Below are 20,384 nucleotides of genomic sequence, written 5' to 3' on the forward strand. Positions count from 1 at the left end.
TAAAGATTGGTGGTGTGACGGAGAGCAAAAGAAAAAGAGATAGAGGAGAGGAAAAGGGGGTGAAAAAGAACATTTGTATTGTGATTATCCCTACTTTATAGAAAGAGGAACTAAAGGATAGAGAAGCTCCTTAATTTAGCTAAGGCCACAATGCTAGAATTTGAAGTCAGGATTAGAATCTAAACAGTCTAAAAGCCCTCCAAAGCTCTTAACTGTTTCTTACTATAGCTTTGTTAACCTTTTCTGTTATAAAATTGTTTTCTCATAAGTTAGCACATTTTTTCAGACAAAACAATCATTAGCTTATTGTCTTTGCCTAAACCTACCTTTTCAACCAGACTTCCATGTTTGTCTTTAAAGTCTTCATTGACATCCAATGTTAAGATAGGTACCTCCTGTAAATAATCAAAGTTGGTTCTGTTTAAAGAGAGAGAGATAAACACAATAATCAGGAAGGCAATAAATGAGAAACACCATAAACTAATTCTTACATCATCACTGGAAATCAGCCTCTTCTTTCTCACCTAGATTTACAAATCTCAGGTGAAAACCAGGAATTGTGGTATGTGATTCTTCTCAAAAACTTACCATAAAGTGAGAATATTTTGTATCTTAAAGATGAGAAAACTAAGGCTCAGAGAGGTCACTTTTAGGCTCTGTAGCTGTCCAAACTCAGATACTAATAAGTGGTTTTGAACCAAGACCTGATAATGACGAAGCACATGCTATTAACAACTATGCTATACTCCTTCCCAAGTCATGTTATAAGAAACAAATTTAAAATCTATTATCTTAAAGTACATTTAAACGATAGCACCTAAATAATGTACACAGATATATTTTCTACTTTCTGCTGACAATACTACTAAGTGATGCTAGTTATAAAAACTTTAAGGAAACAGAACCTCACTGCAATCTAAAGAATCAAAACACACACATAATTCTGGGAGATATTACAATACCAATAAATAAAATGGCTGAAAATGAAAAATTTCATACATTGCTGTTTATATGTTCCAAATTTTAGATTAAAATTCAATAAAGGCAAGAAAAATGAATAGTAAATAAAAACAAGTTAAGTCTTACTTCAGTGTTCTATGCAGTAGCCAGTTTTCATGCTTATAGTGAAGCTTCTCTAAATATTCAAGAGGAATGCCTTGTTCTTCATTTCTTCCCCGTAAATATATTCTATTCAAGCATTTCTAAAAGCAAGCAATAAGGCAATAAGAAAAAGAAAAAGAAAGGCAGGGAAGAATTATTCTTCTTCCCTGCCAACAAATTTAAGAATTTCTTCCCTAGTGTTTCTTTGGAGTTCCTGGGTGGTACATCAGAAGTTGGGAGGCTTAAGTTCACTCAGTGGTATCTCGGAAGACAGGACTTGTGATCTACTTCTGAAAAATCAGCCACTGAAAACCCTATGGAGTATAGTTCTACTCTAACACACATGAGGTCACCATGAGATGGAATCGACTTGACAGCAATTGGTTTTTGGTTTTGGTGTCTCTTTAGTTATGCTTGCCAAAAATTTCTATTTCATTCATTTATGAAGTAGTTCATTTTCCCTTCTTGTACTTTCCATAGCCATTTGGTGCCTCTATACTAAGCATTGCTTTCAAAAAATAGGTCAAAAACAAAGTCTATACAGTTTTGGCATCTACAGATGAAATGTACTTCCTAAGTTTGGTAAAAAGGAAGAAAAATCATTAAACATTTATTTAAAACTTTTTGAGAGGGCAGCTAAAAGGTATACCAATTTATCAAAGTAATCTCACTTTGTGGTTAACTAAACTTAATTATAAAATGTCTATGTTTAGATAATGTAAAACCACTAAAGGCAGTGGTTCTTAACGTGATGAAAGCTCTCCACCAGCATGGACCAACAGAATCTTCTGCAATGACAGAAATGCCCTATACCTCTACTAGCCAATGAGGTAGCCACTGGCCACATGTGGCATCTGAGTACTTAAAATATTGCTAGTGTGGTCACTAAGAAACCGAATCTTAAAATTTCATTTAATTTTAATAACCACACTGGACAGTTAGCCCCTAGATTTTTTTCTCCCTGAAAATATACGCACAAAACTTTACATAATCTATAGGAATTCACAGATCCTCAGCTCATCCATGTATTCCAAGAAATAAGAACTCCCAACCTGAATGATATACATAATGAGACCATGGTAGCATATAAACTGTGTTTCAAAGTCAATTTAAAAATCTTCTCTTTTTAATTAAGGCCTTCTAATCAAAAGATATTATAAATACTATTAATAAAATAAAATTTTGTTTTAAGCTTTAAGATACTGACTATAAATATTTCTGGTAGAATGGGTTTATTTAGTTTTCCTTATGTTCTTGTTTCATTAAAAAAAGTAATACCCACCTTTACTATTTTTGTAATTTAAAAAATTCTTTTAATAATGAATTTCAAAAAAAATTCTTATTGTTGATTCTAGATTAATTGATGTTAGAAGAGGAACAAATCATCTACTGGAATTAGAGAGCTAGTTACTTTTAAAATTCAGCTTCTAAAGCCTCACAGTATTGTAGCTACTTTCAAGCTGGAAGTCATGATATTTACATTTATTAGAGCCTACTATGTGACTTAGGGAAGAAATAGGAATAACCAGAAAAACAATAGGAATGCAGGCACTAACACTGGAAATTTTCTTATTCAATGTTAAGTTCTTATTATTTAGATTAATTTTATGAAAGGCATTCACTTGATCTTCCTGGATTCACTATATAATTTCATATGTAAACAAGAATAGCTATGTTACAACCAATTATAAAAGGCACATTTTCAAGTGAGGTCCATTAACGTGAAAATAGGTAAGGTCTTATAAGTCCCTTCTTAGCTACAGCTGCCACAACCTACTCGTTCTAAACCATGAACAACCATAAAAGATTTCTTGAAATAGACCTCCATCAACTTTACCATTCATTCAGCAAATATTTACTGAGCTCTTATTATATGCCCATGCCCTATTCTAGGAACTAAAAATTCAACAATAATTAACATATCCAAAGTCCTACTTCATGAAGCCTATATTCTAGGACTTGCTTGAGCAAGTTCCTTCCTCTAGCTGTGATAGATGAGACAGCCAGAAAAAGTTAGGAAGAAATGATGAAGAAAAATAAAACAGAACTGAGAAACAAGAGAAAAGGACCTAAAAGAGTAATTGCCAAATCTGGACTTTCAGTTTGCTGAGAAAGTAGAATGCTTCTATGTAGTTAGAACTTTGTAACTTGGAGGTGGGGACCTGGCGGGTAGGGAGTGGAGTTAAACTAAATTGCCTTTACTGTATTCCACTGAAAAGCTTTCTAAATATTACTTTAAAGTTGTAATGGAACAAACAAATCTTTATTGGGTCTCACCTCTGGAGTGGCTCGAAGATAAATGATTCCATCCAATTCAAGGCTTTGGCCGAACTGGTGATTCATCCAGTCATGCCAGTCTTGATAAATTGTCCACTCAGTTTCATTCATGCAGTCAGATTCATACAAATTAGATGCAAAAATATACCTGAAAGAGAGTCCACATCAATACTTAAATTCTTTTCAAGAAAGTATGAAAAAAGAAAAAAGAGAAACTGGATCCAAGAGAGAAAATGGAATAGAACATTCTCCGAAACCTGTCCTAGAAAGTCCTTCAGACAGAAAAAGAAAAAAAAAAGTCTTTCCAACTATAGGAAATACGTTCTTGGCCAACAGGTTCTCAAAATGTGGTTTGAGGGCCCCTGGAAGTACCCAAGGCCCTTTCAGGGGGTATGTGAGAGGCCAGATTTTCTTCATATACTGCACTTCAAAAAAACATATCACAGCAGACTGAATACAGAAGCAGATATGAGAATACAGCTTTTGCTATTAGGTCAAATATTTTACAAATTTACAAAAATAATATCACTCTTCTAATTTTTTGTGCTGTTTCGGAAGATGTGTTTTTTTTTTTAATCACAAGTATGTTATTTATGTTAATATGTAATGAGTTTATTGTTAATGTTAAATTAATAAATATTTTTAAAATTTCTCAATCTTAATTTCTAATAACATAAGTGTCAATTATACCCAAAGCTATTTGGATTCTTGAATAATTATTAAGTGTGTAAACAGGTCCTAAGACTAAAATGTCTGAGAACTACTACTCTGAGCTAACTTCGGAGGTCAAAAAACCTTTACGTAAGCAGGGTAATTCTAAGGTCCCCACAGATTTCTAATCTCATACTATATAAGTCTAGAATATAGACAGACTCTCCATCTCCAGAGCAGACAAGAATTTTAAAAAGGATGGAGATTTCAAAAAAAAAAAAAAGCTTGCTGCAAATTTGAATAACTACCATATTCCCCACAGTTCCCATGAAGCCTAGAACTTCTGATATGGATTATCATTTTCCATCTCAAATTCCCCAGCAGACTCTCATATTAATTTGATTCCAAGAGAGCAGGAAAAAAAAAAAAAAGTCTAGTTCTTAGTCAAAAGACTCCAAACATACAAGTACAAACCATTTACAAATACCTGTCACTATACACAGACCGCTCAAAAAATAACACAGGTTTCTCAGCATCTTTGAGCCTGCCGTTGAGAGAGGCAAGTTGAGCTCGTATTCTACTGAGGCAGGCATATGACTGGAAGGTAAAAGACCATCGTTCAGGTTTCTCATACATCATCTGAAGAACATTGCCACCACTTTTCTGAGATGTTGTCAGTTCCTATTTTGAATATGAAAAAAAAAGCAAAAGTGAAGTTAATGATTTAAAAAAAAAAAGATCCAAAAGGAAGGTGCATAATAAATGCATCATGATAGGCAGAGTAGGATGATTAAGTCAGCTTCACTGTACTTTTTCCCACTATATCTTTCAGGTTGCCTACAGTCTGGAAGATGCTGAAAAGCTGGTACAAACTACCAATTCCTCAGGTCTTTCTTAGAAGAGGTCACAAACTGATAGTCCATTAGAAGAAATTATTTGTTTGGCCTTAACGAGACTTAAAAACTTTGAACTAGTTGTCAGTATTTAAAAGCTAAATAATTTCACATAAAATACCTGGATTTATACCTTCTTTTAGAAATTAGAATATCAAGGAATACTGCACCTGCATTTCCACTTGGCAAAAATAAGCTGGAGCCAAATTACATATGCTCCCATAGGTGGGACGCATGTTCCCCAATCTATCAGCCTCTACCATTCCTTGTGGACTCTCATAACAAGCCTGATTTGTTCATATGTTAGCTGCCTGACCCTCAGGCATTTGAATTTGTGACCCCAAATCTTCTAACAAAACAGATTTCCCCAAGATTTTGCAGTTCAATAATCATATCATTAAAACCTACAGTTCCTGCGTTTAAAAAGATATAAAAATTTTAAAAAATCAAGTAAAAACTCTGTAATCTTACATCTGAATTGGAAATAGCATTAAAAACTCAATTATTTTTCTTTCTATAACATATAGAAATATATATAGCCAGAGTGTCCTGGCTCTGTCCACCAAAAAGGCCTTTAAACAATGACAACTCAGCAGCAATGAACATATATCTACCACCCAGATTCTGACCTCTAAGTGCCATTTCCAAGTGAAAGGAAACACAGTTCCATAGTTGATACCAGGTCTGAGGAAGGAACACAAAGGTCACTTGACATATCTTGTTCCAGAAAACAAGGAAGCTATCAAAGACTACTGGGGTTGTGTCAAAGGTAAAGAAGCCAAAATGAAGGGGCTTTCACTGGTCAAAGATGGGACAATTTGAATATCAAAAGCAATGACTGTGATGCAAAATCCATTCATTCATAATATTCAGATCTAAAAAAAAAAATCACTTTAGTCATCTTTGGAGGTTTCTAGAATACCAATTAGTTATTCTGTAAATTTGTAGATAAAGGAAAAAAAGAAAAATCAAGCATTTTATTCTGGCCTGTTCTGTATGCATGCTATTTCAGAGTAGTGAAGTAGTTCATGAGGAAAAGGTCTTTTTTACAGAAGAATTCCAGCTAATAAAATCAGAAAGCTTGGAATTACATTATCAGCTTTTGCAATACCTGATGAAACATAGCATTGACATGCAATATTAACAATAGTTGCTAAAATCATTACAGAAACTGAAAGGGAACTTTATAATGGATGGACTAGGCTGACAACATCTGAACTAACATCACTAAAAGAAGGGGTTAGCGGGGTGGTTCAGCAGTAGCATTCCCGCCTTCCATTAGGGAGACCAGGATTTGATTGCTGGTCAAGGCACTTCATGTGCAGGCACCTCTGTGCATGGCGCTGCCAGGAGTCGGGGCCTACTCAAAGGCAGTTAACAGCAATGAAAGATAAAAGAAGGCATTTATATTTCTCCTAATGTAATGCAAAAGGAATAAAAGCATCACATAAGAAATCTTGTCCCCTCCCTCACCCCCCCCCCCAAAATCAAAGCTAAATCTAATCAAGCCTCAGATTTAACTACAAACGTACAGGAAACGCAGAGAATGGTGAAACCTGTTAACTCACACTTCGCCAAATGCACTCAGCCAAATCCAAAAGCAGAGAAATTGTACAGGACAATGGCCTATTTCTTCAACAAATAAAATTGCAAAGGAAAAAAAAAAAAAAACAGGAAGAGAGAACCAATGATTAAAGCTTAAAAGATACATCAGCCAAATATAATGAGTGGGCCTTGTTTAACTCCTGGTTTGAATAAACTGTTAAAAAAAAAAAAAAAAAAGTACAAGACAACGGGGAAATTTGAACACAGACTGGATATGCTAAAAAAATTAATTTTTTAGATGTTATTTTTTTAAAGGAACCTTATTTTCTACAGTCTTATTTATTTTTTTATTTTGAGTCTTTGTTTTCGATAGATGAAGTAATATATTTTCAAGGGCAGCAGCTCTCAAAGTGTGATAGAGAAACCACCAGGGGCCCCTGAGATCCTTCAGGGGTCCAAAAGGAAAAGCCTATTTTCATAATAATATTAAGAGTGAAATTTTTGGTTTTTTCCACTCTCATGAATATATAGCAGTTTCCCAGAGGCTATATGACATGTGATACTGCCACAGACAGAAAGCTGAAGCAGATATGAGAATCTAGGTTTTGCTATCAAGTCAGACATTAAAGATATTTGTAAAAATTTAAAGCAATGCCAATTTTCTCACTGAATTTCTTCTGTTCTACAAAATATATTATTTATGTTAACATGTAATTAGTTTATTGTAATTTTAAATAAAGTAATTGATGTCTTTAAAATTTCTCAGATTTAATTTCTATGGTAAATATCAATGAATCTAACCCACATAAAAACTTCTTGGCTTACTTAGTAATTATAGACAATATGTATATATTTGTTTAGTTAAATAAAATAACAGTTTTTAAATGGATGCTATATTGTATCTCAAATAATTTAGGATTCACGAGGTATGTGTTTCAAATATCTTTGTTAAATAAATATAACAACATAATTACATATTCGATAAACCTAATTAATTAATTTAGGAAAATAACCAATTAAATCACTGATTTAAAATATTATAGAAATGGAACCCAATCAAAATAATCAGTGAACTTGAAAAATACATATTAAGGTTATTTCAAACAGTGCTCTATGGAGGAAAAAAAATATTAAACCAATTTCTTGACAAGTGACTTAAATGGTGAATTTACTTAAATAATCTCCCCTGTGAATGAGAAAAAAGGCAAATGTAGATTCGAAAGGTCCAGATGGGTAACTAAAATGAACAAGACGTGTAGACAAACCAAAAGACCCAGTGTCGCTGGAGTCGATTCCGACTCATAGTAGACAGCTACCTATCATTAGAAAAGAGGTAGACCAAGATCCTGAAGAATATTTATATACAGACTTGTTCACTAATTTCTGAAGTAGTAGTACAAGCATCAAAAAAGGTTGAAAAAAGATGATTTAGGTCTGTAAAAATGGCACAGATGGTGATGTCTGGCCTCATCGAACTTCATAAGAGGCAGGAGAGAGAACTACACCTCCACCCTCCAACCTTTTTGCCAATTTTAACACCAGCCATCCTTCCCATGGCACTTCTACTTCTCTACTGTGTTCAATAATTCACTGCAATTGCTACACAGGCTTCACAGACCATACTCACAGTTATGGGGTTTATTAGGGAAGTAAGATGTTACAATTTAGATCAGGAATGACTAGGGATACAGTTCTTCAGTTAGGACAGCTTCTAAGCTGTGCCCACAGGCAGGCTTCACTCTTGGCCCCTCAGCCTGGCCTCTGCTCTGATTGCATATGAGACCACTGAAAACATCATGGCTTAAGTCAGGCACAACTTAGTCCACAAAGTAACATCTTTGCTTATTAACACTTGAAAGAGGTCTTTTGCAGCAGATTTGCCCAATGCAATACATCGTTGGATTCCCTGACTGCTGCTTTCGTGGGCGTTGATTGTGGATCCAAGTAAAATTAAATCCTTGACAACTTCAATATTTTCTCCGTTTATCATGTTGCTTATTGGTGTAGTTGTGAGGACTTTTATTTTATGTCGAGGTACAACCTATATTGAAGGCTGTAGTCTTTGATTTTCATTAGTAAGTGCTTCAAGTTCTCTTCACTTCCAACAAGCAAGGCTGTGTCATCTGTGTATCACAGGTTGTAACTGGGTTTTCCTCCAATCCTGATGACGTGTTCCTCTTCATATAGTCCAGCTTCTCAGATTATTTGCTCAGCATACAGATGGAGTAAGTATGGTGAAAGGATACAACCCTGAGGTACACATTTCCTGACTTTAAAGCAGGCAATAATCCCCTGTTCTGTTCAAACAACTGCCTCTTGGTCTATGCACAGGTTCCTCATGAGCACAATTAGGTGTTCCGGGATTCCCATTCATTGCGACATTATGATCCACATAGTCAAATGCCTTTACATAGTCAATAAAACACAGGTAAACATCTTTCTGGTATTCTCTACTTTCAACCAAGGTCCATCAGACATCAGCAATGATATCCCTCGTCCCACATCCTCTTCTGAACCAGGCTTGAACTTCTGGCAGTTCCCTGTCAATGTACTGCTGCAACCACTTTGGAATGAACTGCAGCAAAATTTTACTTGTGTGTGTGATATTAATGATATTGTTCAATAATTGCTGCATTCAGTTGGATTACCTTCCTTTGGCATGGACACAAATACGGATCTCTTCCAGTCAGCTGGCGAGGAAGCTGTCTTCCAAATTTCTTGACATAGCTGAGTGAACACCTTCAGTGCTGCACCTGTTTGTTGAAACATCTCCGTTGGTATTGCAGTCATTTCCTGGAGCTTTGTTTTTCGCCAATGCCTTCAGTGCAGCTTGGATTTCTTCCTTCAGTACCATTGGTTCTTGATCATATGCTACCTCCTGAAATGGCTGAAGGTCAACCAATTCTTTTTGGTACAGTAACTCTGTATATTCCTTCCATCTCCTTTTGATGTTTCCTGCATCATTCAATATTTTCACCATAGAATCCTTCAATATTAATAAGCCACTCGAGGTATGAATTTTTTCTTCAGTTCTTTCAGCTAGAGAAATGCTGAGCATGTTCTTCCCTTTTGATTTTCTAAGTCCAGGTCTTTGCACATTTCTTTATAATACTTTTGTTTTCTCAAGCCACCCTTTGAAATCTTCTGTTCAGCTCTTTTACATCATCATTTCTTCCATTCGCTTTAGCTACTCCACATCCAAGAGGAAGTTTCAGAGTCTCTTCTAATATCCATTTTGGTCTTTTCTTTCTTCCTTCCTTTCTTTCTTGTCTTTTTAATGACTTTTTGCTCTCTTCATGTATGATGTCCTTGATGTCATTCCACAACTTGTCTGGTCTTCTGTCATTAGTGTTCAGTGTGTCAAATCTATTTTTGAGATGGTGTCTAAACACAGGTGGGATATACTCAAGGTTATATTTTGGCTCTCATGAGCTTGCTCTAATTTTCTTCAGCTTCCACTTGAACTTAAACATGAGCAATTGATGGTCTGTTTGTTATGCAGGCAGCTCCTGGCCTTGTTCTGACTGATGATATCATGCATCTCCACTGTCTCTTTCCACAGATGTAGTCAATTTGATTCCTGTTAAAGGATCTACACATGCTCAATAAAGTCCATAGACCTAGTGCCTCCATTTATAGGAACACCTATCCCATTCTTCCTAATTGTTTCAGCAAACAACAACTTCTCTTTACTCATTCTTCTTGAGTATTCAAGGGGAGTGAGTACTCCCCTTTACTCAAGCAGAAGGTAAAATATCCCAGAAGACAAGTACAGTGTTCCCTCTGAGGACTAGGAATGATATTTCCTGGCCTGTCAGAAAACTAAGGTCAAGCTCCACCCTAACATCATATTGTCTTAAACATCAGTGTTTTTAGAAAGAAAAAAAAAAAAAGTATATCTACCATCTGGATTATAAGGTCAAAGATTCTATAACTGAGGCAGAGCCCCCACCGTTCTGTATTCTTTACCTGGCTTCCTCCCCTACGATGTTGTATTAAAAAACCATTTTCTTTGATGCCATCCCCCACCGCCTGGTCAGCTTTGCATTTATATGTAAATCCCACTGTACCTACGTAGTATGTTTAAGAATGTTGCTGACATAACTTGTATGAACTTCCTTGTAAACCCCTTTAAAAGTAACTTGCCTGCCTGCCCTTGGTGAGCAGTCTTGGCAGCAACAGCTCCAACTGACTCCAGTTTCTTATACAATGAAATAAAGGTGCCTCTCCTGTTCTCCCACCTAAGTCTCTCATTTATTGGCCAATACTAGTCATGCCAAGTTAAGAACCTGGGGTTTCCATCTGGTAACATAACCTCAGACAAAAGGAAGGTTAGGGAGCTGTTTTCATAGGTTCATTCAGTGGGTAAGGGATGCTTCATCAGCCTTTTCTGTGATTTCAGAGCCAAATAAATGTCGTGTAAAGATGTGTAAGTCTTTGATCTTGCATACTTTCAAGGCATGAAAAATCTTTTGCTTAAATCCTTTTCTCAACTCTAGTCCCAATAAAGATCCCTGAACACTTCCTGGAAGTTCATGCTCAAAGTAGATGGATTCCTCCTAAAAAAAAAAAAATTCCAGAGTGTAAATAATGTAACTGGTCTCAAAGTTTCAGTTAAGAATTGAAAAATTATGTAAACACATGGCACTTTGAGGCAAAGAACTTAAATTACATACCACACACCACACAGTTAAGGAAACCTTCCCTCTTACCCCAAAATGCCAAAAAATGACAAGAGACTAATAGTCAAAAGTATTATAAAATACCGAGGTAATTAAACTAAGTTTGTAGTTAGTTGCTTTCCCAAACTGTTTAAACAAATTTATTTTCCAGGGTTTATTAAATAGTTTTTATTAATTTAATTATATACTGCATTTCCACTTATTCATCATCCTGAAAGAAGAAACTGTTTCATACAAGAGCTTACATTTGATTTACTGAAGGAAGGTATTCTGATACTATGTGCATGACTAACTAGTGCTCTGTATTTTAATAATTTTACCTTAGGCATGGAATACTCACCAATGACAATAAAAAAACAAATTCAATATAGATAATACATCTGAGTTCTTTAAAAACATAAAACTAACCACAAAAACAAACAATTTTTGGTTTTATCATCATCTGAGCTTTTAAGGCTTTTCTTACCCATGAAACCAAATATTAACCATCAAAAGCCTTACTCAAAAGGCAAAAGCCTGCCAGAAACTGCTCTACAGCAGTATAAATTTGTCTTATTCTGCTAGTGAAGAATAGTCAACAAACCATTACCTCATAATTTAAATCTCAAAAAGTTTCATGGCTGCAGGTGAGTGGAAACCGAATTATTAGCAGCCAGGCCAGAAGTAACCTATCAGTTGATTTCAGTAAACAGGAAGGCAGAGTTCAATCAATCATGTTAAGATTAGCCAACGTTTGAATCTTCTATTCTCCATCCGCTTGATAAGCTTCATTGTAACTAGATTACTTTGGATCATTTTGCTTTTTTCTGGAGTCAATATGGTCTCCCTATATGAATACAGAATAACTGCTCAGAATAAACCTTATGTTTCAATTTGAGTTTTGATTTATTTTTAACATTATTTAAGGCTATCTTTGCTTCACAAATACCTATGTCCAACACAAGGGCTGACTTTAAAATAACTTCAACAATTTCCACAGAAATTAATTAAACATGGCACTTTTGAGTTTAAATTACACTAACAAGGTAAATTTAGGGTTGTTTCTATTAAGAAACGTACGTGTAGCAGACATTGCTATGTGTTCCCCCCAAAACCCAGTTGCTTTTCTTCCTGGGCACACAGCTAGACTGTATATCTCAGTCTCCCTTGCAGTTAATTATAGCCATGTGACTCAGTTCTAAACAGAAGGAGAGCAGAAGTAATGTATACCATTTCCAGGCTTGGTGCATTAAAAATCTGTCAAATATGATGATTCTTTATCTACTAGTCACTCCCACTTCTAATATTCTCTTTCCAAATTCCAAAGACCTAGTAGCAACCTCAGAAAGGATCAACTGTTGTTAGTTGTCCTAGAGCAGTGTGATTCAGCTCTAAGAGAAGGGGGGTTCTCAAAATATGGTCCCCCTAATAGGAACAGTTATCATCACCTGGTAGCTTGTTAAAAATGCCAATTTTCAGACCTGTTTAACCACAAACTCTGGGAGTGGGGCCCAAATACATGTTTAACAAGTCTTCGGGTGTTCTAATGCACACTAAGTTTGAAACAGTGCTCTAAAGGTCGGATGAGCCACAAATAAGAAGAGGCTTACATGGTAAGCTATCCACCAAATACCATACTGAACTGTTCTCTGACTGAGAAATAAATGTTTATTGTTTTGAATCAAGGGGATTTTAGAGTTTATTATACTAAGTGTTACCTTCAATCTACCTATCAGATACATTTAATAAAATCTATTAGAAGTGAACTTGGTTCATCTGAAAAACACATCAGTTTGCTATGCACTGTGACTAATGCTGAGATAACAAACTAAGCTACACATGTTAATTTTTTTAAATAATATTTTATTGTTTTTGGTGAATGTTTACGCAGTAAATTAGGTTCCCATTTGACAATTCCTATACAAATTGTTCACTGACATCAGTTACATTTTTCACAATGTGTCAACATTCTCTTTGTGTTTTAGTTGTTCCATTTCCAGTACTCTAGTTTCCCTGACCCCTTACCTTCTTATCTTTGCTTTAGAATAAATGTTGACCATTTGGTCTCATACAGATGGCATTTTAGTAGAGCACTATACTTACAGGTAACATCCCTTATTTTGTGTGCCACTGTTATTTCCCTAAAAGGTGATTTCAGGAGATAGTTTCAGTTCAGGGTTTAAAGAGTATCTTAGGGTAAATAGTCTCAGGGAGTCCTCTGTACACATGTAAAATGAAATGGGCTTGTTATATAGATGATGTTGTTGTGTGCTATGGCGTTTATTCTGACTCACAGCAACTACGTAAAGCAGAATAGAACTGCCGCTTAGAGTTTTCTAGGCTGTAATCTTTACAAGAGCAGATCATAATGTCTTTTCTCCTGCGGAGCAGCTGGTGGGTTCGGACTGCTGACCTTTCAGGTAGCAGTCAAGTGTTCAACCACTGCGCCATCAGGGCTCCTTGTTATACAGTGGGCAGAAATCTGAAACTTTTCTGATGCTAGAGTAATTCAATAATGAAGCAGAAGATGAAAATACTTCATTTGATACCAAAGAACATAAGACTTAACTCCAATTAGTCATTTTTAAAATTTAACAGAGCAAGTGTTAGTTTTTGTCTTAGTCTAACAGTGTACCAAATTAGAAAACGAACAGTAAGCCAGGGTATCATTTTCTAGTTCTTCCAGATCATCTAGAAGTCCATATAAAATGCTGTCTTTTGATCCTATGCAATGAAATATTTGAGACTACAAATTGCTGTTTTTCTTGTATGCAATTATAAGTGTTAGGAATAAAATATATATCAGAAACCTCGCAAAAAATATTACGTATCATCTTTACAAAACTGAGTGTTAATTATCAGTTATTCCTCTCTAAAAGGTACCCAGATAAAAATCTAAATGTCTCAGAGCCAAACTACATGAAGTAAATGTTGGTAGAACATTTCTAGAAGGCAATTTAGCAGTATTTATAAAAAGATTTGTATGTTTTGACCCAGTAATTGCAATTTTGGGAATTTATCTTAAAGAAATAGTCCAAAATACAGATTTAAACACAAAAATGTTTATCATAGCACTATTAAAATAAGAGATTATCATTCCACTATTACTGGGCATTTGTATTAAATCATGGTACATGCTCACATTAAAATATGCTGCTTTTAAAAATTGTTTACAATAACTTTTTAATGACATTTTGTTTTGAAAGGTATTTTTAATTGCCTTTGACATAAACATTATGGGGAAAAAAGCTAATTTAAGTACAAAATTATATACTGTTACACCAAATATGATCTGTAGTTATCTCTGTGAGATAAGGTTATAGGTAAGTTTTACTTCTCTCGTTAGGTTGTCTATATCTTCTTAAATGCCAGCAGTAGACACATATTACTTTTATAATACTAAAAAGTTATTTATCTCCCTGCCCCAAATTGGATATTATAAATGATTATCTCAACCATTATGAATAATTTTAATTCTCTTTTCTATAATTCATATCCATAAATCGCTTTGTGATAGAACACTTCATTATTTAACAGAAAGTATTTTTTTTATAGATTACTAAGTAAAAAATAGAAACATGAAATAAACATAAAATCATTTAGCTTTTAATTCTTGTCTAACCTTTGTAAAACCTTTGTAAACACTGTAAAAGAGGTGAATTAATAAGTTCAATCAAAGATGCTGGGAATCTATCAAACAAGACAAACAAAAGCAATCAGGTGATTTCAGAAGGTACAAATGGAAACACTTTATCAAGCATTCCTTAATTAATTTTCAAAAGTCAGAGAATATGCTGTTGTTTTGCACACACATATATTCTATCCCTTCTTTCTGAAAATTACTAAATTTTCAGCACCTTCTTAGTGGCAAGAAGTGTTGGATGAAAGTAAAATAAAACTTAACAAGTAATAACAAAGATTCCCCCCAAAGAATTGAGCCCAATGAGGAAAAAAAGAAAAAGGGAGAATGAAGATATCTCCCTAACATTCTGTATATCTCAAAAATACGCTGAAAGGAAGCAATTAAATCAAAGCTTTGGGTCTAAATAATATTAAAAAAAAAAAAAAATCAACAAATAAAGCAAATCCTTATTTAAAATAAACCTTCAATACAAAGACTAATAATTATCTGGGTGATATGTTTTTAAGGAGGGGAGAAAAAAACGGGAGGGGAGCCTGTCGCATAATTTTTGCCTGTTAATATTTTGCCATATCTGATGGTAGCTAATATTTTCAGCCACTAGGTGGCAGGTTAAATAAAGAGCTTTAAAATAAAAAATAAAAAAGCTAAGCATAAATTTAGTTACTGTGTAGGGGAAGAGACCAGAGGTACCAATAGCTCAACTCTTTCAATTCTGCAGCAACTGCCAAGAAGTCTGATCTAATGGGCCATGCCCAAAGCAGGAATGGCCTTGCCAGAGCGGAGTCTGAACAGAGTCCCCTTCTCATTGTTGACCCTATTTTAAGAAAGAGATTTGGATGGTGGGTGATTCACAATATCACCCCCAAGAAACACATTAGGGACAGGTCTGGGGGAGAACAGATTCAAGATGAAGGAAGAGAATCTCATTTCTTAAGTGAGGGACTAGGGGGAAAAAAAGTAAAAATTCTTCAAAGATACAGGGAACCTACCCACTCACCACCACCCTCATACTCCATAAACTTATCCTGCAAATAATACCCTATTGCTGTCTGAAACTCCACCTAAAATAAGAACAGAGAACTAACAAGATAGTAGTCCTTGACTCACAAAAATTAAAGGTACCCTTTGAGAACATACACCAAAATCCAGTGAAGACCATCATATTGTGACATCACAGAGACACAACTGAATTGCAGTGAATTCTCTCTAATGAAACAACATATTAAAAGTTATTAAAAGAGCATCTGCATGGTAACTATAAAGAAAGGTCAGTTTGGCATTCTGACTCTAATACCTGGGAAGAAAAGGTATCCCCCACAAACTTGGAGTATCAGATCCATGAAGCCATAAAGTCTTAAAATGGAGACAGATGCGTTAACTGTCGTAGTCTAATGATATCACTCATTGAGATTATCAAACTAATTCCTCTTGGCTCTAATTCTACACTCTTTAATTATAAAGTACCTTCCTATGTATATTGAATAGCAATGTTTTTCAGCTTGTCCCCAACATAACTAAAGAGTTCAATACACTCCAATGTTAATGGTGATTTACTAGGGAACTGATTTTTAACTAGGAGGCATTCCATGCAAATGAAACCCCAGGGGATTTTTTTGTTATTTAAAAAAGCACCCCAAACCCTTGAGATTCTTTCTTATGAGTTTCCTTCCACTGGTTAAGAATTATCAGACTACACAGAAAGAACAGATTGGTCCCTACTCAGTGAATATGATAATTACATTTCTAGAACTAAAATTCTTGGCATTTTGGTTTTTATGTATCAGCTTCATTAATGTGAGGCATTCTGAGAAGCAGAGCCATTACTTAATATACCAACAAACCAGTTATCCATATTTAATAGGAGTTAGGAGCCAATGAACTGAAGTCACGATGGACCTTAAATGAAGTCACCTCGTCTGATCTAGTCTAATATTCTCTCAACAAAAGAATGTTCTATATTTCTGACATTCATTTAATCATGTTAATTTCTCCTTAACACCTGAGAATAACTGCACTGACAGCTGACCCAAGAAATGAGAGGAAAGAGAGGTATTTTTATAATAGGTCTCTATTTCAAAAGGTAAGCAAGCATGGACGAGACACTTCAAAGTGTTCAAAAATTCAGGGGGAAAAAGATGATCCTAAGGAAAATTGGGAAAAGAACCTCAACAGGCACACTTCAGGAAAGAACTCTAAACAGCCAATAAACATAGGAAAAAGAGCGTAATCTCACTCAAAAAAAAAAATCTCACTCACAACAGAAAAATACAAATTCAAAGCATAAAAGACATTACTCAGCAGAATGGCAAAAATTAAAAAGACAATATTTAATGGGCCAATGACAGCTTGAGTACACTGTGAGGACTATACTTGGTAAACCACTTTGGAAAAACAGTTAAGCATCATATGTTTACCCCAAAACGAGAAATTTTACTTCCTATTCCTAGAGAAAACTTTGTACTATGTGTACGATGATTAATAGCAGCATTGTTTATAACAGCAAACAACTGGGAGCCACTCAAAAAACAATCAAAGGTACAAAATAGTGACATATGAACACAATGGAATACTTCCCTCATACCAACAACTAAGCATTAAAAACAGACACTTTTTTCAATACTCAGATCTAACAATATAAGTTTTTAGCATGCATTTCTATTTTTAATTCAGATTTGTCTTTACTGCTTTCTTTGAATTCTCATTTCTCCAGAAATTAAAATCTTAGGTGAAATATAAATCAATGAACTCAAAGTCATTCTCTCTTTTTTTTTCTCTCTCTCTCACGCACACACTCAACAAAGATTTTGCTGTAAGATAAAATTTAACTGTTAATGCTTCTCTTTCTCATTTGCAATGTAGAATGGAAAAGTGCTAGAAAATTAAAACTTGCACTACTCAGGGTGAAAGTTTTACAAGGATAAAATACAAAGAAACGAGAGATGAATGGTTTTCTCTACAACAAAAGGATTGATAGGTAAACGAATAAAATTCAGTTAATTGGGTAGTTTTCTTGTTTGTAAAATATCACTCAAGGAATCTTAATTACAATTAGTTTTTTTTAAATTTTGATTTTTTAAAACTTTTTAAACTCATTAACTATTGGCTACAATAAAGTTTACTAATCTTAAGTGTACAGTTCAATGAATGTTTACATATATATGTATACACACACACAAACATACATACACATGGAGCCCTAGTGATGCAATGGTTAAAGCACTGGGCTGGGTTAAACCCACCAGCTACTCAACAGGGGGAAGATGTGTCAGTCTGCTTCTGAAAAGATTTCAGCCTTGAAAACCCTATGTGGAAGTTCTTACTCTGTCCTGTAGGGCCACTATAGTTGTAATTAACTTTACAACAATAGGTTTTGTTTTGGGTTACATATATACATATATACAATCCACTCATGTAACTACCACCCAGATGAAGATATAGACTTAAAGCTAGATTTGAAAATTGTACTGGAAAGCAAAACAAAAAAAAAAGGCCATGAGATTAAATATTAATGTTCCTCTAAACTAAAAGATTTTCAGTTTATTTAGTTAAATTTTATTTTCATACCTCAAATTCATTTTGCGTACTTTGAACATTGCACCATCTGGCAACAGGTTCAGGAACCACTTCCCAATCTTCACAGACTTGTTTGAGGATATTCACAAATGTTGACTTCCCTGCAGCTGTTATGAGAGGAAAGGTAAAATTACAGAAGAAAACTTGTCAGAAAAAAAGGCAAAAATCGCAATTGGCTTTTACAAAGTTTATTACAGAAATCTTCACTCAAAAAAAAAAAAATTCAATTTCCTGAATTTTTCTCTAGGTTTTTTTTTTTTTTTTTTAATGAAAACTAAAAAGGTCCCTGCCCAATTGGGTTAAGTACATTTGTTTGCTATTGTTTTATAGTTTAGCAATGCTGTGGCAGAGAAGAATTTAAAACTGGGGGGAATTTTTAGGCAAGTCGTTAAAGCAGAAAAAAACCCTAGTCCTATACTCACTTTCCTTAGTTAACCAATTAGAAATGACTTTGTGGAAGTAGTTAAAGCTACTCTACCACTTATTAGAAATGGGATTTGGGGCAAGTTGCTCAATCTTTCTGAGCCTATTTCTTCATAATATAAATGAGTACCTCCCTCATGGAAACTGCTGTGAGGGTTAGTTATGATAAATAAGTAAACTATCATTACAGTGAGGCATTCCAGGCTCTTATATTTCAAAAATTTTCCTCTTTATGGCTCCATTCACTCAGTCTACAAACAAGCTCAGGTCTTTTTTTTAAGAAACAGCCAAATAAATGATAAAATCACCATGAAAATGCATCCAATGCTTAGGGTTTCGGAATGAGAAATAGTACTATTATTGTTATTATTATTATTACATAAGTGCTTAACTACTGGCCTAAAGGTTGGCAGTTTGAACCCACCCAGAGGTGCCTAAAAGAAAGGCCCATCCGAGGTCAGCACAACCAGACTAAACCAAAAGCAAAGAAGTTTCCTGAATAAACTGAATGCTTCAAAGGCCTCCGTAGCAGGGGCGGGGGTTTCGGGACGATGGTTTCAGGGGACATCTAAAGCAACTGGCATAATAAAATCTATTAAGAAAACATTCTGCATCCCACTTTGGAGAGTGGCATCTGGGCTCTTAAATGCTAGCAAGCGGCCATCTAAGATGCATCAATTGGTCTCAACCCACATGGACCAAAGGAGAATGAAGAACACCAAGGACACAAGGTAATTACAAGCCCAAGAGACAGAAAGGGCCACATAAACCAGAGACTGCATCAGCCTGAGACCAGAAGAACTAGATTGTGCCTGGCTACAAACGATGACTGCCCTGACAGGGAACACAACTGAGAACCCCTGAGGGAGTAGGAGAGCAGTGGGATGCAGACCTCAAATTCCCATAAAAAGACCAGACTTAACGGTCTGACTGAGACTAGAAGGACCCCGGTGGTCATGACCCCCAGACCTTCTGTTAGCCCAAGACAGGAACCATTCCCAAAGCCAACTCTTCAGACAGGGATTGGACTGGACAATAGGATGGAGAGGGATGCTGGTGAGGAGTGAGCTTCTTGGATCAGGTGGACACTTGAGAGACTATGTTGGTATCTCCTGGCTGGAGGGGAGATGAGAGGGTGGAGGGGGTTAGAAGCTGACGAAATGGACATGAAAAGAGAGAGCAGAGGGAGGGAGCAGGCTGTCTCATTAGGAGGAGAGCAACTGGGAATATGTAGCAAGGTGTATATAAGTTTTTGTGTGAGAGACTGACTTGATTTGTAAACTTCCACTTGAAGCACAATAAAAATTAAAAAATAAAAAAATCATGCTTCACTTTCATAGTAACTGTGCACTCTAACCAAAAGGTGGGCAGTTCGAATCCACCAAGCTCTCTTTGGAAACCCTAATGGCAGTTCTACTCTATCCCACAGGGTTGCTATAAGTTGGAATCAACTCAACGGCAACAGGTTTAGTTTTTGTTTTTTTTTGGTTCTCTCTGATTATTCAACAATTTCTGAGATACCTATACAGAAAACAGTTCATGTGTAATCAAGACATACCATGTTCACTATTCTAAAGTTACCTAGGAATATATTACATTTAATAGTAAGAGCAGTAT

The 20,384-nt window shown here is 35.3% G+C and overlaps 1 protein-coding gene across 2 annotated transcripts in view; it reads right to left on the reverse strand.

Annotated features, from left to right (window-relative positions):
• The window catches only part of DCK (deoxycytidine kinase), a 29,927-nt gene that overhangs the window by 5,038 nt on the left and 4,505 nt on the right, over nt 1-20,384 (reverse strand). The window contains exons 2-7 of one of the 2 annotated variants that reach the window (XM_064285723.1): nt 18,336-18,451; nt 10,919-11,026; nt 4,517-4,710; nt 3,379-3,526; nt 1,087-1,202; nt 327-417 (exon numbers count right to left, since the gene is read on the reverse strand). In XM_064285723.1, coding sequence (XP_064141793.1) covers nt 327-417; nt 1,087-1,202; nt 3,379-3,526; nt 4,517-4,710; nt 10,919-11,026; nt 18,336-18,451 — 773 coding nt within the window. The remainder of the gene's footprint in view (nt 1-326; nt 418-1,086; nt 1,203-3,378; nt 3,527-4,516; nt 4,711-10,918; nt 11,027-18,335; nt 18,452-20,384) is intronic. The other variant, XM_003414161.4, reaches the window with a different exon arrangement.

Source organism: Loxodonta africana, chromosome 5 (assembly GCF_030014295.1).
Source record: "Loxodonta africana isolate mLoxAfr1 chromosome 5, mLoxAfr1.hap2, whole genome shotgun sequence".
NCBI classification, from domain to species: Eukaryota; Metazoa; Chordata; class Mammalia; order Proboscidea; family Elephantidae; genus Loxodonta; species Loxodonta africana.